This window comes from Panicum hallii, chromosome 2, assembly GCF_002211085.1.
Source record: "Panicum hallii strain FIL2 chromosome 2, PHallii_v3.1, whole genome shotgun sequence".
Taxonomy (NCBI): Eukaryota; Viridiplantae; Streptophyta; class Magnoliopsida; order Poales; family Poaceae; genus Panicum; species Panicum hallii.
This window is the reverse complement of record NC_038043.1, coordinates 44,119,409-44,143,326: the sequence shown is the minus strand read 5'-3', so window position 1 is coordinate 44,143,326 and position 23,918 is coordinate 44,119,409. Positions and strand designations below refer to the sequence as shown.

General features: G+C 51.8%; 2 protein-coding genes across 2 annotated transcripts; one reads left to right on the top strand and one right to left on the bottom strand.

The window, feature by feature from the left end:
- Positions 1 to 10,244: 10,244 nt before the first annotated feature.
- Positions 10,245 to 13,273, top strand: LOC112882188 (serine/threonine-protein kinase RIPK-like). Its single transcript, XM_025947182.1, has 4 exons — positions 10,245 to 10,884; positions 10,987 to 11,122; positions 11,472 to 11,608; positions 12,292 to 13,273. The coding sequence occupies exons 1-4, from the start codon at positions 10,483 to 10,485 to the stop codon at positions 12,988 to 12,990; spliced, it is 1,374 nt and encodes a 457-aa protein (XP_025802967.1). The 5' UTR covers positions 10,245 to 10,482; the 3' UTR covers positions 12,991 to 13,273.
- Positions 13,274 to 17,671: 4,398 nt separating this feature from the next.
- LOC112879816 (keratin-associated protein 4-6-like) lies at positions 17,672 to 23,297 on the bottom strand. The gene is made up of 5 exons (XM_025944222.1): positions 22,811 to 23,297; positions 21,442 to 21,494; positions 19,611 to 19,655; positions 19,489 to 19,533; positions 17,672 to 18,470 (listed from the first exon to the last, which is right to left on the bottom strand). Exons 1-5 carry the CDS (start codon positions 22,940 to 22,942, stop codon positions 17,702 to 17,704), a joined length of 1,044 nt encoding a protein of 347 aa, XP_025800007.1. The 5' UTR covers positions 22,943 to 23,297; the 3' UTR covers positions 17,672 to 17,701.
- Between the last annotated feature and the right edge of the window lie 621 nt (positions 23,298 to 23,918).

The window sequence follows — 23,918 nt, the reverse complement described above, 5'->3', positions numbered from 1 at the left end:
ATCAAGGTATGCGGCCATGCGAACTTTCCAATAGGCAAAGTTCTTGCACTCGAAGTGAGGCGGCGAACCACCCATCTTGGCCATAGCTCTAGGCGGTGAAGCCTAATGATCCAAATGAGCAACGTGGCTCTGATACCAATTGAAAGGATCGATGGACCAAGAGGGGGGGTGAATTGGGCCTTTTTCAATTTCTAAAACAAGATAAAACAACCTTAACCTATGCAAGAACTAGAAAGGCTCCAATTCACCAACCGGATAACTAAACAATCTACACAAGCTAGTTAAGATGAAAAGAGATAAAGCCTAGCAAGGTAGAGCTAACTAGTGATTCCTAAATCAAGCACATGAATGAATTGCATGAAAGATAATGCTTGAAAAAGTAAAGTGGACAAGGGACAACCGGATTTTTTCCCGTGGTATCGATGTGTTGGCACACACCCCTAATCCACGTTGTGACACTCACAAAGAGTATTGTCACCTCCCAAGTCACCAAGACGAGGGCGCTCACTAAGAGTCTCCGTTCACCATCCCGGTGTGGTGGAGATCAAGCCACGTACAAATCTCTTCTCCGGGCTTCCACAATCCTTGGCAAGCTCCGCGAGAATCACCTCGATCACCAAGATCGCCTAGGTGATGCCAATCACCAAGAGTAACAAGCTAAGGCCTTCACTTGAGCAAGAACCAATCACCAAGAATGGATGCACACAAGCTTCTCTCTACTCAAATCCTTAATCTTGCTTCTTGAATGATTGAATGAACAAGTGTATGAAATGTTGAAGCTCAAGGTGGCTCTTGACTATAGTATGTGTGTTTGGATGTTGCCTGGTGTCAAGAGTGGTACAATGACCCATTGGAGGGGTATATATGGGCAGCTCACACGAATAGAGCCGTTGGAGAAAAAGCTGCCAGAAAACTGCGTAGCGCCGGTTAATCCGACGTCCCTCCAATAGTCATCGTCGGTTTAACCGGTGAATGTAAACTGCCCTTTTTGAAAACTAGCCGTTACTGTTTGGAAAGATTAACCGTCGTTGCATCGGTTTAACCGGTGAATGTAATCGTCCATTGAACAGCTGAAAAAACCAAGTCCCTGGACAACTGCACCGACGTCAAATTTCAAATAGCATCGGTTTAACCGGTGAGTGTAGTTGTCCACTGATCAACTGAAAACCGAGTCTCTGGACAACTGCACCGACGTCCAATTTCAAATAACGTCGGTTTAACCGGTGTATGGACTTGTCCAGACCTGCTGACCTCGTTTAACCGACGTATAGAAAACTTTAGGCGTCGGTTAAACCGGTGTTAAGGATTTTTCTGATTTTGCCTTTTCTGACTTGAGTCTTGAATGAAATCCAAATATTCTTGAGATATAAGTTGAGAACCACTTATTTGAGCTTCTAGAAACCTGAGTGACCATTGTGTGCATCCATTTTCAAATGACCATGTCCATGCTCAAGTTACTAAGCCTAAACCCCTCTTAATAGTGCGATCACTACAAAACTATAAAACCTATGCTAACCTAAGTGTCCTTCTCAGCCTTATGACACTTAGGACTAGAAAGATTCTTAGTCTTGACACATTATTAAGTTGAATGCCGAGATCGCCTTTTTGAATAATGAAAATTAGGGGCCTCTTTTGACATATAACCAAATGAGCGATAATGATCTGTAAAGCTGCACAAACTCATTAGTCACAATAATGGTTGTCATTAATCACCGAAACATACCTTGAGGGCCTAGATGCTTACACGCCGCTTTCGGGGCCCCCGGCTTCACCGAGAAAACTTCCCGGCGAACCCTCCGGGAGACAATCTCTGAGCTGCCGCCGTACATGACATACAGCTTCTTGCGGCGCTCGTCCCCCCCTCTCCCCCGAACTCGGAGACGGACTGGTGGAAAAGACCCTTAATGTCCTTCTTTGCGTTTCGGTACCCCAACTCCCTCTCCGCCGCAGCAGCATCGGCGTCAGAGACCTTCTCCTTGCTAGACCGCCACGGCGGGGAGGAGTCATCCTTGGAGGCCTGGTCGCGCCTCTTGCTGAGGCGCTCCACAAGTTTCTGGATCTCACGGCATTCGATGGCTGTGGAGGGACCCAGGATGAACAGGACACGACCCAGGGTCGGTATGCTGTTGGCGCAGGCGCTTGCCGCGCAGATTCTGGCCCCCAACCGCTGCCGCTGCAGCGATCGGAGCCCCAGTCTGCGGCTTGTTTGTGCCGCGGTTCTTCTTGTTTTTCTTCTTGCCACTGCCAGGGGCAGCAACACTGGAGCCCCACGTCTGGGCGGGCCCTCCTTGAGGGGCAGAGTGCCATGCACGGCCCTCTGCAGCCCTAGCGCATTTGTCCGCAAAGGCGAACAAGGTGGTGACAGTCTCCACCTGATGTGTCGCCAGCTTCTCCAGCATCTTCTCGTCACGGACCCCCTGTCGGAAAGCCGTGATAATAGATGCATCGGAAATACGTGGAATGGTTCCACGAACCTTGGTGAAGCGGGAGATGAAGGTCCGGAGGGTTTCCCCAGGTTGCTGCCTCACAACGTGGAGGTGAGCCTCCACGCTATGCTGCAGAGAACTGCGCGCAGAGCTCTTCCCAGGATTGGATGGATCCTGGGGTGAGGGTCATGAGCCACGTCCGGGCTGGCCCGATCAAGACTACGTGGAAGTAACTTGCCATTTCGGCATCGTTACCCCCAGCCGCCGTGATGGCGGTGATATAGACCTGCAGAAATTCTGACGGGTTGGTTGACTCGTCGTACTTTTCTAGCAGGTGGGGCTGAAACTTGGACGGCCAGGCGACCGTTCGGAGGTGGTCTATGAGTACTGCACAGCCTACCCTGGCCACCGGGGCCTGGGCGAGTCCATGCGGCTTTGGTACAGCCGCGTCGAGCTCGGCCTCGAGGTTCCGACCCTCGATGTTGAGCCAGCGCACGCGTGCCCGCTTGATGGTGACGCGGGCGTCCTCTCCCGCACTTCTGCGGTTGAGCTCTGCCTGCAGGTTCTCGGTCCATGCACTCCTCACTGTTGGGGAGTGCACAGAGCCGGATGCGCCGCCTTGACGATGACACTGGCTGGACACAGATCCCCCCGCTGAGCCTGGGGTGACCTGCGCCAAGTTGAGGAAGCAGTCGACGTCGTCACGCCACTGCCTTAGCACGTCGGGCAAGGCCGCCGCGTCCAGCGGGTTGCAGAGCAGCTCCCTGGCCACCACCAACGGCTCGTTTGGTGTAGGCTGCGATAGGGCCCAGGAGGCCTGCTCCGCAGCACGCTGTGGCGCAACACGCGCCACAGCCCTGGATGGAGGACGGCGAGAGGCATGCGGCGCAGACGACGCCACTTCCTCCCCCATCGGGTGGTCATGAAGCTCAACTACCCGTGGCATTGTGATCAAGAGTCTTGATCTAGCGCAAACCAAACCTAGCCCCCTATCTGGCGCGCACAATGTCGGAGGATTTCTGCAGCCGGGTGGCGAAGTGCACCCGCCTAATCCTAGTTTAGGATGAGTTTGGGGGAAGTCAAGGAATACTTGATCAAGAGGCGTATGTACACAGAAAGCACAAAAGGGGTTTACGGTGGTTCAGGCCGCCGGAGCGTAAAACCCTACGTCCACCGTGAGATGTATTGCTTATTTTGGTGAGGAATGACTGACTCTGCGTGAGTGTCAATTTCCTTGTGTGTGTGAACTTGTGGAACTTGAGAGAGCTTGTGAGTTCATAGAACTTGTGTTCTCACGTGCGCGCTCTCCCTTTTATAAGCTCAAGGGGAGCGCGTACACTGAGCGAGGTCCTAACAGGTGGACCCGGCGACATATTAAATAACGTACATATTGGAGCCTTTAATGCCACATATTTCGGAAATCTTCCTCTTCGGTCCCCATGCGTATCCTCCGTTAGGGTATGGTCATGTGCCGTCTCGCTAGCACAGGGTCTGCTGCCAGTGACATGCGTTGAGGAAGTCGTGTTGTCGCTGTAGAGTCAGCTCCCGCTGATAGGCGAAGGGGCTATGTTGACCCGCCGCGCTGTAGCCTTTGCGCACTGTAGCAGCGCATGCCGTGGGCTTTCTGCAGCAGGTCATAATAACCCTACGCTCACGCGCACGGCGCTGGAACGTGACTACACGCCCCTCGCCCACGCACGCGGTGCGGTGATGCGACGCGCCGCCTCGGTAACTGGCGGGCTTACCGTGATGTCAGCATACCTGCCCAATGTGTCAGTGGGCAGCCCATGCCCTGTCTCGAGCACGCGCACCCCAACCACCCGCATTTAATGCGGTAGTTGGGCTGGCTTCCCGTAGAAGGCTGGCTGCCACCGGACACGTGGTGGTGCTGGTTTAGCGGCCGCTTCCTCAGGGGCACGTGGCGGCATCGGACCTCCTCCCCGGTGAGAAGGGAGGTCCAGGCCCCCCTGGCTAGCCCGGGTGCTCAGGCCCTCTAGGGGTCCGGCTTCCACACGTAGGGTTCCAAGACCACCCCGTGGTGGTCCGGATCCGCGGTAACCGTTCCTGAGCACCTTGTCCTCGCGGGCACGTGGAGGCGCCGGACCTACTAGAACGTGGGGGGAGGTCCGGCGACCGTGCCCCTAGTTGTCAGGCCCGGGCCGTACGCCCTTGTCGCCCAAAAGCTTAGTGCGAGGTACGGATAATCTCGCGCCCCTCGGGCTGGACACACTAGTAGGAGATACCCCTATCTGTATATACCGACAGAAATTATCGTTACCGTTCGGTTTTCAGCTGAAAAGCTGATAGAGATTGGTGAACGGTGTTGTTCAGAAATCTTATTACAGAAGAGAAAGAGGCACTGTTCTCTGAAAACAAAGTTCATTTGGAAGAAGTTTGAAAATGAACTATGTTTTCAGAGCCACTATTGCATCCGTGGCCATTATTTTCCGTTTCTCCAGATTCATACTATTGTCAATATAAAAAATGCTTAGCCGAGTTTTCGCAAACTGAAGAAACCATGTGAATAGCTCGTGCAAGAACAGTTAGTTGCTAGGACGAGTTTACGGAAGCGTGATTTGTGCATTAGCGTCATCACCAGGTCGACTTTTGCAAGTCTATTCCGCGACTCCTCACAGGTCACCATCTACGTGCCAAAACGTGCAAAATTAAGGGACAGTAGCGTAACTTGTTCATCTTATCGAGCTAGAAGCCTCTAGTAATTGCTGATGCATGCTGTGTAAGTGACAGATCAAGTTGCTGCAAGAAAAAATAAAATAAAATAAAATCATGTGTGCTCTTAGCCTCTTACGTATTACTGACTTCAAGAAGATGGATGCAAGAACGCTGTGCACCTGATGACCCGACCGAGGTGTTCGTGGAATAACCTCGTGGTTTGTCTATCTAGTAGAAGTCACCATGTACACATCAGAAGTTCGAAAAGAAAAAGAAAAATACATGTAAACGTCAGAGGAAGTGGTTGGTACAAATATCTGTACATCCACAATGTCAGCCAAGCAAGGCATCCAGATGGTCGGTCGACACTGAGACATAAGATGCTGAGAGCCTGAAATGAAACCACCAATTCAACAATGTCCAGATAAAGAATCAATCGAAACTGGGGCTAATCCCATAACGGATTGATTCGGAACGGGGTCGGCCAATTTAAGTATGGATTGTTGCTTCATCCAGATCTTCAGAAAATAGCTCATGGGATTTGGGGGTACCAGTTAGGATCATCCAGATTGATTTTCTGGGTCTAATAATTTATGCTTCAGAAGGTTTCAGTCAACTCTCTCGCAAAAAGAGATAGAACGTGATGAATGAAGCCTTGGTCAACTTATCATCCTATAGCAGCTACAAGGCTACGTACAATGCATCCACACATGATGTGCTCAGTCGTTAACAAAAGTTTGTTGAGGGTGAGGTGAAGGATCTTCTAGTTCCGAGTGTAGGGATGCATGCATGTTTCAGGGACTTGGCATATATGCTGAGATGCAGATTTTCTTTATCTGACTACTAGTGTATATGTTTTAAGAATTAGTTTTGATTTCTTTTACAAAACCAAAGGATCCATTTTGATTTGTCACATCTCTGAGGTACAGACTACAGTTCAGTGAACAAGGAGAGGGACGACGACCGGAAGTTACAGTTCAGTGAACAGTCAAGCTGTTTGCTACTGTACGATCGACGAACGCATGATGCAAGTACGCCGTACCATTTCGTGCGCTGCTTGAACCCAAACCGCCCGTGTAATCCTTCCCAAGCTGATGAGCCGCTGACGCCGTCGTTCCGCAGGCACCGGCGGCGTCGCTCCAACAACTCACGAAAGTCTTGCGGCCCTTTCAATTTTTAATTCCTCGACGAAACGCCTGGTACGCGAGAGCGAGAGAGATGGGTCGCCACGTACGCCGCCGGCCACCCGGTCCGGAGATATTTCCGGCGTCCGCCGGTCCGACCCGACAGCGACGCCGGCGGCCGGCCGGCTAAACTTAGGATTTTATCGGCGGCCGAGGGCGGCACGGGGTCACTCGCGGAGGCGGATGCCCTGCTGCTCCGGGAAGGTCTCGCCGCGCACGGAACAGCCGAGATCTGGGCCTTGGATGTATCCGCAGTACCCGTACGTGGTGTCGAGAGACGACGAGGAGATCGTTTGGTGGGTGATCCGTGGTGGACTCCGCTACTACCCCGGCCGGATGAGACGGCCAAGGGAAGGTGGCTCGTGGATGAGGAGATTCCTGGGATCTTGTTCTTGTTCGTTCGGAGAAGGTGACGAGACAGAAGCAGTGAAGTGCGCACGAGACACGGCCGTGGCTAAGCGCGAGGCGTGAGGAACTGATGGACACTACACCTGACAGCAACATCACAAGGCGCGTGCACGCCGTAGGATCGGTTGCCGTCTCGCAGCAGCCACATGACATGGGACATCTCCCGGGCGAGCGGGCGGGCGGCGGCAGCGTTCCGCGCCACCCACACCCACCAGCCACCTCAGGGCAGGGGACGCGTCCCCGCCGTGCGCGCTCCGAACTCCCGCGCGCGTTCGACACCGACGGCGACAGGCCGTATCAGGATCGCCGGCGTGACCTGGACGTTTCCCTGCCGAGCCTGTGTCTGTCCCGCTTTTCTTCACCTGGACGGCGTGGAAAACCTGGCCATCGCGGACACGGGCACGGCCAGACGGACGGACGCGCGCGCGAGCGGACAAAGCCGAGGAGGCCCCACCTGAAAAGCACGTCCGGCGCGCCCGTCCATCCATCCGTTCGACGCGATCCACGATTCGGGCGAGGGCGCCCGAAAAAGGGTCCAAAACGCGTGGAGGTGGCGGGGATTCCGATCTCGCGGCGCCTCTGCCCCTTTTGCTACTACGCTACGCCGTCGGTCGGCGCGGGTGCGTGGCGAGGTGACGGGGTGCCGCGAGCCGGAGACACGCGCGGCGAGGTCGGGGCCGAGCCAAGTAGCCGACACGTGGTGCGCCTCCCGGCCTCAAGGTCGGTGCGCCTCCCGCCGCGCGGTCGGCCACGTATCGGGACGGTGGCAGCGACGGGCGAGCCGACGCCCCGTCACCGCGCCCGCGTACCCACGTACTAGTAGGAGTACTATGCATGGAGGAGCGAGAGCCGAGAGGGGACGTTTGGAGTTGACTCGGCGCCGCGGCGGTGTCGCGGGGTTGCCCTGCCCCACGCACCGGGACGGCGGCGGCGGGCTTGGTTGGTGGGCGGGTCCGTTGGTTCGTTCGTGCCTCCTGCGTGCGCTCGGTGGTTGCGCTCGCTCAGGGTCAGGGCGCGGGTGCTGGGCCATGTGGCGTCCGGGGAGTGGCCTGGTCACCTGCTGGTGCTCGTCCGAGGACGCTGCTTGCCGCAGGGTTTCGCTCGCGTTCGTCGGGGGGAGTTTGAACTCGCCGAGCACTTTCATTGGTCGAGGGTCCGCGCGGTCTGCCTGGTGGGGGCGGACAAGGGGTCACGAAGCGAGCGGCGTGCGTGTTCGTTCGAGTCGTCGTCAGCTGATCGCCTGGCGTGTATGGTCGGCGGGCCACTCCATTTCGCAAGGGGGTCAGCCAAGCAGACGGCTCATGGTCCGAGGCTCCTTCTGGAATCCTTCTAGCTTGAAGAAACTCATCATTATCATCGTGTCTGATTTCAGCGTCGTAGTTGGTTCTGCAGGCTCTGCTCTGTCTGGGCGGCTGCAGATGTTCTAATCAGTGGATTGTGAATTGTGATAATGAAGGTAAGACTTGACAGCGAGTTCTACCCGGTGATGATCGTACTATCATGGCTGGCTGCCTGTGATTTCATTTACCCTATTTAATTCCTTCCAGATCTTTCGCCTCGTGCTTTCTTTTTCAAATCGAGGGCGCGCCTCCGCCGTGAGAAATTCCACGTAGGAACCACTTACCCCCAAGCAAAATTGGACCAATAAAAACCTGTAAAATTCGATAAGATGATGACGTGCCATCATCTATTTTCTCTCTTCACATCGATGCTTAAAGAAAACCGCAAGCCCCGCTCCGTCAGAATATTGATTTCCCAGCGTCCAAGTTCCACTCCGTACAGAATGCTTACCTGCAATCAACCTCTTCCGGGCGGGAAGCGTGAGGGAAGGGCCTGGAACTGCAGGCCGGGAATCGGCTAGAGTGAAACGTTCTCCGGCCACCTGGCGCGTCCCGGGCTTCCCAGCCTCAGGCAGCGAATCATTTCCGATGAACCACGAATCGGAGCTGCTGAGTTGTGCAGCGGAGAGACGGCCATGGCAGACCGGAGCCGTTTCTTTCCTCACCCGGTTACGAAAAGACACCTGTGGCTACCGTTCATTTTCCTGGAGGAAGTTTCCTGATTAGAGAAAAATCATTAGATCCTCTCTCCTCTGCGCTAGGACTCCAGGAGGAGGCAGCACGGGTTAGAATAGTCCAGCCCCAGATCCAGAGATGCCACTGCAATCGCCGACGTGTCAGGCTGCGGCGGTGCTCGATGATGATGCTACGAACGTCTTGGAGAATCGGCTGGGTTCAACTCAGGGACAACACAGCATGGGTGCATGGGCGCCTTGCACGCCCAACTGTTACGTGCTGGCCCCGATTCCCCATCATCGAGCTGCCGGTGCGGCGGCGGGCAGAAGATTACCCTCCCCCAATTCTATAACGGACGAGAGATCTCGCGTGTAGGGTGGTTCAGATGCTAGCATATTGCGGTGTCTGTGCCTACAGCTACCTAGCTCGTGTTTCATAAAAAACAAGTGCATCTAGCCTGCGGCAAGGATAGGAGATCCATTAGCTTTGCCCTCCCTTTCCCTCGGACAGGGACAGTCGGACAGAAAGATCCCAAAAGAAGGAAAAAAAGAACACAGCTTGCCCAACGGGGTCGCAGGGATATGCAGCACGTGAGTACGTGAGCGTCGCGATGGAATTTCCGCCGGCGAATCCTCCGTTGGAGCACACGGAGAGCGAGCGGGAGCTGGAGATATGCAGGAACCACATTCCGTGGCCCCTGCAAGTTGGTGGATTAGGTTAGGCGGCACACGAACTAGCCTCCAACCGGCTGACCCGCCCTCTAAACTAGCTTGTCTTTTTTAGCGTTTGGACCAGTAACCCATCATCGGAGACGACGCATGCATGATTGAGGTTACTTGCAAAACTGTTCTGACGTTAACGCTCAGCCCCATCCCGGCTAATCAGCGGCGGCGCGCCGCGCCCCAATCCCGTTACGCCCCGGCCGCCAAGCTGGGCTAGGCCGTGCCCCCCTCCTCCCCCTATTTTACTTCGCCTTCTGCACAACTTGCAAGGCACCGTATGCGATTAGTTTTACCTGGCCGCAAAAGCCACAAACTGCTGCCACCAAACGAGCATCAATCCACGGCCGTCATCGCACGAAAAACCGCTTGATCACCACCGGTAGCGGTAACAGGTAGTAAAAACACGGCTTTCTATTGGCTCCTTGGAATAAAATTAGCTAGCCTTCCGTAGGCTCGCTACAATATTCTGTGACGCAGGCACGCAGCGCAGTGACTCACCCGGTTGCAGCCTGGGAGGCTGGTGGGAGCGGACGAGCGGTGACGCCGCTGCGCTGCGTGGCGTCGTCCCCCAGCTACCACCACCCCTACGCGCTCCGTGCGCCGGCGTTGTCTAGTCTAGTGGTGGGGGGGGGGGGGGGGGGGTTCCCCTTTTCCTTTTTCTTTTGTTTCCTCCCGGCGTTGTCCCCTGTTTGCGGCCGTCACATCACCCGCGGTTTTGGTTTTGCCGCGCCGTTGCTGGCTTGCTGCTGCAGCGCGCTCCAAGTCGCAGGCGTGGTGGTCCGCGCCAGACCGCAAGGCCGGGCGCGGGGTCAAGGCCATCCGCCCGTTCCGGTGCCGGCCGTTGCCGTCTCTCCGGCCGCGCGCGCGCGCTTATATAAAGCCCCGGCCACCTGCGCTCCTTCCCCCAACCACAAGCGGACTCCTCTCTTCCTCTCCGGTCCCTCCAGCCTCCACCTGTCTCCTCCGAGCTCCTCCTCCTCTGCTCCCCGCGCGCGGCTCGATCGACCGTCGATCCCGATACCAATCGCAATACTCAAGCCACCGATCGCCCGACATGGCCGGCGCCCAGTCCTGGAGGTCCTACCTGTGCTGCGTCGGCGGCAGCGCCGCGGTGGAGGACGACGACTCGACGCCGCGGCGGCGGCGGATCGGGGGCAAGGACAGCCCGCGGTCGTCGTCGCGGATGTCGTTCACGAGCCTCAGCTCGTCGGAGACGCTGTCCCCCGAGGACCTCTCGCTCACGCTCTCCGGCTCCGACCTGCACGCCTTCACGTACGCCGAGCTCCACGCCGCCACGGGCAGCTTCTCCCGCGCCAACTATCTCGGCTGCGGCGGGTTCGGCCCCGTCTACCGGGGCGCCGTCGGCGAGGGCCTCCGCCCGGGCCTGCGCGCGCAGGACGTCGCCGTCAAGTACCTCGACCTGGAAGGCGGCACGCAGGGGCACAAGGAGTGGCTGGTGAGCGCCGCCGGAGCAGAGTTCTTTCCTCCTCCCCCGGCAATGCACGGTCTCGATCGGAACGGAACGCTAATTTTATCCTCGTTTGGTGAAACTGGGCAGGCCGAGGTGTTCTTCCTCGGGCAGCTGCGGCACAAGAACCTGGTGAAGCTGATCGGCTACTGCTACGAGGCGGAGCACCGGATGCTGGTGTACGAGTTCATGAGCTCCGGGAGCCTGGAGAACCACCTCTTCAAAAGTGAGCTCTCTCTCCGCTTCACGCACGCCGCTAAATTTGGTCCCCGTCGCGTGCTAATCCGGTCGTTCCTGAGCCCAGCAAGCAAAGAAATTTGCCGATTTGAAAAACTGAGCGCAAGGCACCGATAGTCTTTTGTCCCCTGCCTCCAGTCTCTGTTTCCTTTGCGTAAAGTCATAGGGCTAGGTGAGCTGCAATGTGCCTTCCAGAGGAACAACAGTTTCTTTATAAGATTAGATGCCAGGTCTCATGCCGGGAACAAAATATCCTCGGGATTGCTCGTGCTTGCTTAATATTGGTCATCAATGCCGAGGAGGAAACAAACTCACATGAAACGTCCTTTTCGCTGCAGGCGTCAACGGCGCCCTCCCGTGGATGACGAGGATGAAGATCGCCGTGGGCGCGGCCAAGGGCCTCGCCTTCCTCCACGACGCCGACCCGCCGGTGATCTACCGCGACTTCAAGGCCTCCAACATCCTGCTCGACTCGGTAAGCGAAGCGCCCAGTTCCTTCATCGCAGTAGTTCACTAGTAGTTCTAGTCTCCGTTTTGCTTTCGTCAGACAGACTAGCACTTTCCGTCCCAGCAATAGACCACTCGCCCAAAAGGAAGACGCGATTCTGAAATGCAAGCTCATCATCTGGAAACGGTAGTTACCAACAAACGGGACAGGCTGACACACGTCACTCCGGTGACCGTAAAATACTTGTACAGGAGGTGAAAAGGACAAGTCCGGGACCCAAGTTCCGTCGCAGCACGAATAAACTTTTAACCTTTCAAATCCTATTATTTTTAACTTTTTGACCATTTGAGTCACCCAAGTGGCCATTCGAGTAAGCAGCAGTATCCAGCAGCCGGCGCCGCACGTTTCTGAGCTACACCTTGCCAGCACGTACGGTATGGGCACAGCACTGACCTGACCGGAGCTCGGAAGATTCCTGGATGCACGCCAAACTTGAGAAAAATCCCTAGCTGTTCTATCCTGCATTCACATCATCCACCAAACCCAAAATATCCTAACCATCACTGTCAGCCTACCCCACACAAGCACCCCACGGACTGTCAATGCTGAACAGTGCTAGTATTAGACCACTAATATCTCGGCGCATCGTACGAGTATACTGTACATGGTACTGCCCAAAAGGCTAATCTTCTGATGCGATGTGATTTCAGGACTACAACACCAAGCTGTCCGACTTCGGGCTGGCCAAGGACGGGCCGCAGGGGGACGAGACGCACGTGACGACGCGTGTCATGGGGACCCACGGGTACGCGGCGCCCGAGTACATCCTCACGGGGCACCTCACCGCCAAGAGCGACGTGTACAGCTTCGGGGTGGTGCTGCTGGAGCTGCTCGCGGGCCGGCAGTCGGTGGACCGCGCGCGGCGGCCGCGGGAGCAGAACCTGGTGGACTGGGCCAGGCCGTACCTCAAGCACCCCGACAGGCTCTACAGGGTCATGGACCCGGCCCTCGAGTGCCAGTACTCGTGCAGGGGCGCTGAGGTGGCCGCCGTCGTGGCCTACAAGTGCCTCAGCCAGAACCCCAAGTCCCGGCCTACAATGCGGGAGGTGGTCAAGGCCCTCGAGCCCGTGCTGGGAATGGACGACTTCTTCCCCGCTGGCCCGTTCGTGTTCACTATCAGCGTGGAGGACGATAAGGTGGTAGGCGTCAAGGTGGAGGTCGAGGAGAAGCCGCACCGGCCGCAGCAGCACCGGAGCCACCAGGACAGGCACCGCCAGAAGTACCCCAACTCCTCGATCCACGCCGGCATTGTGCTCCACAGCCGGGAAGGGTTGGTCGGCGATGACTACACCAACGCGCTACGGCGGCAACGGAGGGCATCGAGCCACCGCCAGGAGAGGGGGGCGTAGGAGGCGGGAGCGGGAAGTGGTGAGTAGGACTTAAAGGGGGTTCAGTGTATATACTAGAGGTGCGACACAATGTCACATCGGCTTGGTTTAGTTCTAAGATTGTGATTCTAGTTTTTTTTTTCTTGATAGTGATAGTGGATGTTAGGTGTTAGAAAATACAGGTATTGCAAGAATAGTGTGATGAAAAGTCCGGCTCGGACATGCAAAGGTTTGTGGCACAAAGAGGTTGTGTAAAAGGAAAATGTGGTGAAACAGTCACCCAATGCTGGTTGCACTTTGCTCATTTTGTATTTTTGTCCAATATTTGCAAACCTACTAAATGTTTATAGGGGAAATGAAAAAAATGGAACAAGGAAATGATGTAAAGTGAAACTGACGCTTGAATAAAAATATGCTGATGATGTCACTTAATACTACTCTCTCCATCCTAAATTACAATTTATTTTAGGATATATAGTTTTTCTATATATTTAGACATAATGTACATTTAGATGCATAGCAAAATATATGTATGTAGAAAAATTAAAGCGAATTGTAATTTAGGACGGAGGTAGTAACGAAGAGCTAGAGTGGACACATGTTGTATCAATAATAAAAATAAATAGGGGGAACATAACTCACCTGGTAAACGAAGAATGCCAAAAAATAGTGAGGGTTAGAGCATGTCCAGAAGATTACTCATCCCTTCTTATACCAAAAAGTTGTCCTTTTAGTAAAGGGAGGTGCTCCAGCAGATTACCAATTCCATCGTTAATACTAAAATATTTTTGGGGATCGTCAAAACACACCTTCCTCTTACTCAAATGTAGGGGATTCCTCCCTCCACTTTATCCATTGAGAAATCTGCTATAACACTGACTACCAAAAATATAAAAAATATTATTGGTGATGGAGAGAGAAAATATATAGGGTACGAGAAGTAAGCATCAACTGCAAACCTGCTTCTAAGATTCTTTTTTTTAGAAAAATACAAGTTTCTAAGGCTACCCAACTACCCGAACAAACGAAAGATAACTTTTAAATGTCAACGAGAGCAGTGACATAATATGTCCCAAGAATGCAAGCTACAACCTCCGTGTCCAGTTTCACCACCAAAAATTCAGGTTTATTGTCCAGGCGTTTGCAGGGCACCTCTTTTTCTTTTTTTTATAAAAAAATAGAGCGTGCATTCATCAACGTTCAACGAGGAGATAGGGAGAAAATAGTGTTGGCCAGAAATATTCAGAAAGCTGTGAGATGTTTCAGGTTTATTGCCCAGGTCAAAAGATGTGCACAGGGCACTTCTTCAACTGTTAAGTTCTGCCAACGAAAATATTCTGCAGGTATTTCGACTTTGATCAATCGTAAACAATAGCTTAAGAAACTGTGAACTAAAACAGGCTTCACGCCAATCAAAATAGTACAGATTTCATATATAAATTATATGTCTCGTATTGCAGCACCTACATAAAGCTCATGTTATCATCCAAAACTAGCAACCATACACAAGCCTGTAATTTATGGATTTGCAAGATTTTTGGCTTAAAGATGTTGTACACAAGCAAATGATCTGGTTAACAGGCTACCCAGTGCTTCTCATTTTTGCTCATTTCAGTTTTAGGTCCACTATTTGGAAAACTAGCTGAACTGATACATCAGATGTTGATAGCGTCAGATAATAGCTAGCATGATTGAACAGGTGTATGCTGCTGATTGGTCCGGGTGGATGGAATTTAGTTGATTTTCTTATGAACTGTTAATACCTTTTTAGATCAATTTGAGCCATCGTATTATTTAGAACTAATGCCACAACAGAAAATGATTTTAGTAAAAAGAATCAACAATCAGAATGTACCATTTCAACATTTTGGGTATATTGTTTCAACAATTTCATGTAAAATAAAATGTTGGACCAGTTTATCCATAATATTTAAATATACTTGAATAAATATTGAATCTATAATTTCAAAATTCTGAATATAGTTGTTCAACGTTTGTTCATGTTTTTTCTGAAAAATAAATCCACAGCTCCGGACTGCATCGTGGAGTCCTGGTGTTGGTTTTGCTAGGCCCGCCGCTGCCTCTGCTTTTACCGGCCCGTCAGCTGTAGCAATTGGGCGATCCTACGCCTCGGCATCATCGCGCGGATGGTAAATCGGAAGATTCACCGCTCTCTCCCAGTTGCAATTTTTTTTTACGAAGACACATGACCTCTCTGTCGGTAGTTTTCCTCCTTTGTTTTGGTTGAATATTTAAAAATCATAGTAAATTAAAAAAACATCATGAAATGAAAATTTCAGTTTTGTTGGACGCATAAGTAGATTTATGCAGTGAACATAGTATAATTTAGTAAAAAGTTTTATTGCACTTTTAGATATATATTTTTATGTAATTAATTCATAGATCCAGTTATGGTAAAATTTTTACAGTGGACTAATCATTATATGCTTGAGCTTTAGTGAAAATTTTATGCTCATTGGATCGCGTATGTTTGAGCATTATTGGATCACGTATGTTTGAGCATTGAATTTTTCACTACAGCTCAAACATATAATGATGAGTCCACTATAAAAATTTTATCATAATTGGACCACGAAAACTGTATCTATAAATTAATTACAGAAACGTATATATCTAAAAGTATAATAATTTTTTTACTAAATTATCATATGTAAACTGCATGGATATACCCATGTGGAGTCCAACAAAATTGTATTTTCTACTTTATATATTTTTTAAAGATTCAGCTAAAATAATATAAAAAAGAGAAAAATCACTTAGACAAACCAGTTAAGGAGGTCATGTGTCTGGTATCGTGAGTTGAAAAAAAATGTAGACAGACGAGGAAACACATATTCATTCCAAAATAAATAACAAAATGAATTTCCCCCTCCCAAACGCAGCGCCCCCCGCGCCCCCCCCCCCCCCCCCCCCCCTGCGGCAAGAGGGAAAGCGCGGAGATGGATCCTTCCGTCACCAGGGCCGGTCCAACTTCATCTCCGACGGCGGTGAGGACATGGCGGCGGGGCACACGGTGGGAAAGAAGGGGGTACTGGAACTGGAGTAGTACGGTAGTCATGTGATGTCTGCCGAAAGAAGCAACCTACTTATATTGATCGATCATAACCAAAAAGCCTGGGGCGCAAAGCTATCGTCGTACTTGCGCAGTTTGTAACAGCGGGCAACACGGTCGCGAGACGATTCACGCAGCTGCCCCTGACGATTGTGCTTCAGGCGGAACCTGGTGACGCGAAGCATGTACTCGAAATGGGGATTCATGTCCAGCGTGACGTTGAGCTCTCGTACCTCGGTGGTGAGGGGCTCGAGGATGAGGAACTCCGCATCGCCCATGCTGGCAAGCGTCATGAGGCTCTGCCTCAGGACGCCGTCCTCCGGGTCCGTATCGGACAGCCTCTCTGCCTTGACAAGCTTCCACTCCGGGCGCGGCCTCTCGCCGGAGCCGGCGGGCAGGGGAGGAGGGACGTCGCAGGCGCACACGTACCCGGGGGAGTGGAGGCCGACCCAGGCGTCCAGCGTGGAGTCGTAGTGGCCCTGGCCTCGGAACGGGAGCAGCCACTCGCCGTGGCGCGTCCACTCCGCACGGGCGGCGCCCGTGTCCAGGGAGAAGGTGCCGAAGTACCTGTGGTAGGTCCTGAAGGCAGAGACGAAGACGGTGCGGCCTTCGGGGTGCACGGCGTAGGAGGCGATCGCGATGGGCCCCGAGGGAGCGGGCGTGCCGTCCTTGGTGAGGAAGGGCAGGCGCAGGGGCGAGCAGGCTCTGGTCCAGCACCACAGCCGGGCGTCCGCCTCGTACGCGGCGGCGTAAGAGTAAGGGTCCTCGGCCTTCGCCTCGTTCAGGTCCAGGCAGTGCAGGCCTCCGGCGTGCAGCGCGTGCAGCCTGCCGCCGCCGGAGCCAGACGCGACGAAACGCATGGGATGCAGCCCGACCGGGTGCGCGGGGCCGTCGCCGAGCACGGACCCCGTCGCGGTGTCGTACACCACGGCGCGGGTCGTCCTGTTCCGTGGCTGCCACAGGGCCAGGATCTTGCTGCCGGTGGCGCCGAACAAGACCGTCTTGGCTTCCCCTGGGGGCCTCCAGGCGAAGTTCGGGAGGAGGCTGCAGAGGCTCAGGCTCAGCAGCAGCCGTCGGCTCGGCGTCGGCGTCGTCCTTGTGGATGCTGTACCCCTTGTCCCAGTCGTCCAAGGCCGCTGCTTCTTCTGGCCTCGACGCTTCGCCTCACGGCCGGCCACATCGCCGCCGGTGCGACGCCGTTTGCCCATGGCGCGCGTTTCTCCGTAATATCGTATGGGCTGCTCCCGCGCTTGCAGATATACATATATATAGCACGGCCTGCCGCCGGCGCCGCCGCGGCCACGAACCGACTCGGTCTCGGAGTATGTTTTCGAGTCGGCCAATTTCGCTAACACCAGTCCTGGTCCTACTCGTACCTAGTACCTACTAGGTACAGATGCAGATTCGGCTCGGGTGTGATGTTCGGAGCAGAGGAATGTTTTGATTCAAAAATTAAGGCAGAGCTCCTGCCATTTTTTTCCAAAAAAAAGGCACCCGCATTTTATATTTGATGGCTATCGACGCTTCAATTTGATCTGAGGATTTGCATTTCTTTACAGGAAAAGGCAGCAGACCATATATCAAAGTACGAACGAAACCCAAGGCCATCTGACAGGCACAAAAGGAACAAGAAACAACAAGAAAACATCTAATTCAACTTCAGCACAAGCATCCGGTGGCACAGCACGGATTCCGGCACCCGGAACATCGACACCCTTCTGTACACTTCCTGCACGACCAAACGCACCCGCACGAGCACCCGGGGCACGACGGCTTCGGGACGCTGCAGCACGGCCTCCAGCAGCTGCTGCCGTCTTCCCCCTCGCAGCACGAGGACTGGCACTTGCAGCAGGACGGCGGCCCCTTGCAGCACGACGACTGGCACTTGAAGCACTGCTTGCAGGAGCAGCAGCCCCCGAACAGGTTCGAGCACTTGAAAGACTTGAAGCACCCGAAGCAGCCGGAGCAACGGGGGCAGGCGCAGCTGCAGCATTGCGCGCTGAAACAGCCGCAGCTTGGCTTGCAGTCGCTGGGGCATGAGCAGCATCCCTTGCAACCACCGCAGGGGTTGCAGCCGGGGCAGCTCGGCAGGGTACAGGTGCAGCAGTTTGGGCTGCACTGGAACTTGCAGCATGAGGGGAGCCTGAAGAAGCTGCAGCTTGGTTTGCAGCACGAGCCGCAGTTTGGCTGGCAGCATGAGCTGCAGGTCGGACTACAGGATGGGCGATCGGGTTTGCAGCACGAGGCGTCACAACACGAGCAGCTGTTCGGCCCACAGCACGGCTTGTTGCATGATTTGCAGCTCGGTTTGCAGCACAACACATCGGGGCATGAACAGCAAGAGCAATCGAAGCAGCATGGCCTTTTGCACTTGGGCCAGCACTGGCAGGAGCAGCAGATCCATGGCACGCATATGCACAATTTTGATCTGCAGGAAAATGCAACTGTAAGCTCAGCGAATTCAGTAAAGATAAGTGTGCCAGAAATTCAGTAAGGAAAGTCATTGGAGTTGCTACACATCTACAAGAACAGGGTAGTACAAATGCGTAAAGTTGCAATGCTGTGAACATGAGAACAAATTTTCATCTTATAAACAAATCAAATGGTGTTATTATACCACTGACAAATACACTAATATCTATAAAAAACATTACAAACAACTCTAAGTACATGATGAGTTCAGGGCTAATAAGCACCATGCTACAATAAGCCCTCAGTGTGTTCTGCTAGTGCAATGGGTAGAATGTTTATAGAAAAATTACACGGACATCACAGTTATGTACCAAAATTGTATAAGCATTTTGCTTCAGTGCACAATCTGATTGCACTGGTCAAACAGAACATGCGCTAAAAAGTTCAGGTTTGATGAAAGAACATGTATACACCTGTAGTTCTTTTTTTTTTTGGAAAAAAGCATGTCTTTCAAGCAGAGAAGATATTTAAGACTTATGATGCTTTACTACCACAGCAACAAATAGTGTCAGTAGAAAAAGTACACCTGTAGGTACTGATGGTGACCATGGATGCTAGTCACTTTGTTGAGAGTGCTAAGTTCTATTAATCACATGTTACGTAGGCAAAGCGACCAAAAGAGGTTCTATTAAAGGGAGAAATGAGCTCCATTAACAAGAAAATAAGACCAGGTATATTAAGTCCTTTCATCAATTTCCTAAATTAAGCCAGGAATTTGCAATTTCTGATGCACCAATCTACTTGTTTGCTCACTGAGATGCAATGATATCATTAACTGGCTTTCTCAAAGGAGAAAAAAAAATACGGCAGGCCATAAGTTTGCTTGTTCATTTTTCATCTATTGAAGGGCCCAAAAGTATTACCACTCCAAGTGTGTTTCTTTTTGTGACAGGTGAGACCAAAATGAAACATTATCAAGATTGGCATTCACCTGCCATGTAATCCATGGAAGAAAAATATAACAGAATACACACCTGATCCACCAAAAAAGACGGCAAGATCTGTGCCTCTTTTTCTCTCTGAAAAATTAAAGTAAGCCAAATTAGAAATAGGAGATGCTACAAATTAACTGTAACATCAGGTCCAGAGGCCGTACATTGGTAGTAGCGGGTCTTGTTTAGTACCAACAAACTCATTTACCCTGACAGATTTTGAATGAGAGGATGTTAGCAGAACGTAAACCGAACTTGCTCCAAATAGTCAATAAATATGTGCGGTATGGCCCAAATTTTTTAGCTATCTCAGCGTTGTAAGAACTGCCATAACATGCACCACAAGAAAAAAAACAGTAACCAATAATTTAATAGCCTTCTCAACCACAAATATATAGCAAATGCACAGACCCTCTGTGGGAGGCAACCAACCACAGCTCACCCCTTGGCCACCCACCAGGAAGCATGCATGCAGGGAATCTTTTCTTGATTCGGAACGAAAAATGCAATATCTCCTAAACCGTAGCTCCGATTCCAGATCCGTTTGCATAAGGTTGTTGGAAAACATGTGCTTAACAAACCGAGATCCATGAAGACTATATTTGATGAACTTTTTTTTTCAAGTACGAAATTGCAACTTCACTGTACTATGAGTTGCCATCACAGCTACAACACAATTGCAACTTGGCTGTAGTGTAGTTAGCGCTTGTTAGACCAATTGCTACTTAACGGAACTAATTGGAACTGGGCGCGAACCAGTTGCAACTAGACGCGAAATGGTTGCAACTCGGACCGACCCAGTTGCAGCTGGACGCGAACCAGTTGCAACTCCGACCGACCCGGTTGCAACTGGACGCGAACCGGTTGCAACTGGACGCGACCCGGTTGCAACTGAACACAATCCAATTGCAACTAGAACTATCACAGTTGCAACTGAGAGGGTGGGTGCATTCTCTATACAAAATGCACCCAGGTGCATTATAACAAAACACTATATATATACATATATATATATATGACGAGTTTTATTTACACTCGCGTGTAGCTAATCTCACCATCAATATACCATCGTGCGTATGTTCACATCCTCATTTATCACTTTGAGTATGTTTATATACTTTTTCTAAGACACTTCAAAGGGATATATACGAAAAATTTCAAAAGCATCCCTATTTTTAAATATATATTATTATACCTTAGTATTAGTATATAAAATTGAGTATGTCCACATACTCTATGTATGGTCACATATCCGACGTATATACCATCACAGATGGTCTAGTAAGATCACATACATCTCGTACATACCTTTTATGGGATCAGATACGTCTTACATCATAAGTTACACATGTAGGAGTAGCTACAAGCGCGTGTAGAATCAATTTTTCATATATATATATATATGCACATTCCATGATGTATGTGCGTAACGGGTACTTTCGGGTGCACAAAGATTCATTTTGAGTACTTCAACCAAATATAGCAACAAAATACTGTATCATTCAATCCTTCAGGCCTATCGGAGATATGGGGTTTAGTGGGAACTAAATTGGATCACCAAACTACAAGCTTAAAGTGAAGAAATAGAAATGAAAAAGATGGAACCAAATACTAAACATTGTGCTGTGTGTGGTTACTCGGTGAATAGTAGTTGGAAAACAAGCATGAACAATATAAGAAAATCAGCATTCAGGTCTACTTTCAAATTAAGAATATCATAGCAGCAATAAGCTGCATGCTCCAAATTGATATATAATAGGATTAATGTATGAACTGAAACACATTACTAATAACAATATTTTTGCATCAATTTCCATGATATAGAACTGAACACGGTTGACAAAAAAACACAACAAAAAGGTGAAATTGACTAAAAAAATCATCAATTAAATGGCATTAAATATTAAGACCTGAACTTGAGTATAGATACAAATGCTTTCAACAAATCCCAACAGCAAGATTAATATGCAGTGCAGGAAGGACGAGAGTGCCTACTCTTTACAGCTTCTAGAAACTGGAGGAACTCCTTCAAGTGATTGTAGCTCTTCCTGCAAAATCAGGTTACTGTCAAACAAATGTAGTTCTTCCACACTATGCTACTTGAAAGTGCTAACAAAGAAACATCGATGTCATCAGTAAGCTGGATGAAGCAAGAGAAATAACATGAAAGGGATTACTAAACACATGTCACTGTAGATATTTTTTTGGTCCCTAATCAACATCATTAGATGCGTGAGACTGACCGTGTAGGACCTTCTTAAAAAATGGAATGAGAACGTTTTAATCTTAAAAATATCTGAAAAACAATCAATCATGATGTTGTAGAACACACTAAAAGTCTAAGACCAATAAAATAGTGAGCATCACTTTACTACGAGAACAAAAAGTAAACTCAAGACCTCCGACAGACTGATTTAAAGGTAGATTCTAGTCTCAAATATGGTGCATAACTAATTGACTAATAACGAGACTCCTGCTTTACAGAGCATGGAAAGCAACTGAACTTGCAAGAGGAGATAAAAAGACGACCAAAGCGCACTTGGTCACCAAAGAAGTACAGTAGTACACTTTAGCCATCTGAACAGCGTCGCAAATCTGCTCCTTGAAAGCGGAGCACGGCGTCAAAAAGCCCTTCATTTCCCTTCAAAAAAACACAAACTCTAGTCCAGCACATGAAAAGCCCCAAACTGTGGCAGCCCAGCCCATAAGCACCAGTACAGTGCATACAGTACGGCAACTCTGCAGGAACCCTCATGATGGTGCCTGAGCCTGACGAGCCATGCCGTGTGCGTGTCCGCGAAGCAAGAACGGGAAGCGAGGCGAAGGGGGACAAGCCCACCCACTGCTCCACGCGCAGCACTGACACGGCCAGCGCCAGTGCCACTGGCCACTGCCCGTGCCCATGCCTGCCTCCCTCCCCTCTTCTCTCCCAAGGAACCGAACCGCACGGCCCAAGAGGTACAGCCGCGGCACGCCCAAAGAGGGCAAGCCTGTCGCGCCTCGGGTTAACTGCGCTGCCGCCGGGATCCGCCGCCCTCCTCTCCTTCTCCCTCCACATTAGGCTCCCATCCCCAAACGAAGGCGAAATAAATGGCGTGCTCCAACGATCAGATTTCGCACCAACCTGCCCATTAACTACTGCATTCCCCCCCGCGCTCGTACTAGTACTTGCTCGTTCTACGCGCTGGCACCCGCTTAGAAAAAAAAAAAAGAGATCGCGCGACGAATCGGATCCTACCGGTGGTGATTTTTCAAAAGAATTTAATGGGGGCCAAGTCAAATGGGAGACGCAGGGAGGGGTGCGGCCCCCGAGAGGGGTTTGGGGGCGGAGGAGAGGAACACGGCCGCGGCCGGGGACGCTCACCTTGAGGAAGTCGACCTCGCGGTTGAGGATCTGGAGCTCGAGCTGCAGCCGCCGGCGGCCGCACAGGTCCGGGTACCTCGGCGGCGACTTGGGCCGCGGCGGCTCCAGCACCACCGCCACCTCCTCCCCCATTGGCCTCACCTCACATGTGCTGGCGGCTAGCAGGGTAGTAGGGCCTCCCACGACCGCCGGCCGAAAAACGAGTCCCGGCGCTCGGGATTAGCGAAGCGGAACGCTGAGGACTGAGGAGGAAGCGGTGGTGGTGTAAAACGCGGTGATAGTTTGGGGGCGTGGCCGTGCGAGGCGGAGCTCGGCTCACGAGCGCGCGCGCGTGCGACGGGAGCAGGGCGAGGAGGAAGCAGAGGAGGTGGTGGGAGGACTGGATGAGGAAGCAAGGAGCAGGACCCCATATAGCGAGGGCGGCGAAGGAGGGAGAGAGAGGATGGCTGCGCGGGCAATAATGGCAGAGAGGGGAGGCGTGGGGTTGAGAGAGAGAAACGGGAGAGCAGGGCAGGGGGGAGTGCGTGGGGTTTAATGAGAGAGAGAGGAAGGACGCTGTTGGGGTTTAATGGGTGGGGGCTTGTTTGACTGCGACGTGGGCCCTAGCCCACGGGGCCGGGGGGTTTAAGCTGCTGGGCGAGGGGGATTGATGGGTACATTAGGGACGGCGTCCCGTTGCGTTGAGCGCGGGTGGGCCTTTCCGTTGCCGCTGAGCCGGCCGCTGCCGGGCTGCTCCGAGCAGCGCGCGCGACCATCACAGAAGGGGGTTAAATTTTAGTCGGCCGAAGCTTCTGCTTGGGCCGCCGGCCCGCACCTCCTCCATGATTGGAACAAATTATTCCATTGGAAAAAAATTCCATTGGAATAAAAATTAAAATTTGTTCAGTTGGATTCAATCTTACCATTAAAACGAAAAAAGTTTCACTAGAACAAAATGGAAATAAAATGTTTCATTGGAACTTCCAAGAAGAAAGAAAAAATTAGCAAAACTGGAGCTTAAACCACCAATGGGCCGGGGAACCCCCGGAACGAGCGGGCCGCGCGCGCGGGCGCTTCTGCGACCGGTCCGCACGCACCCGCGCGCGACTCCAAGTATTGGCGGCCGCTG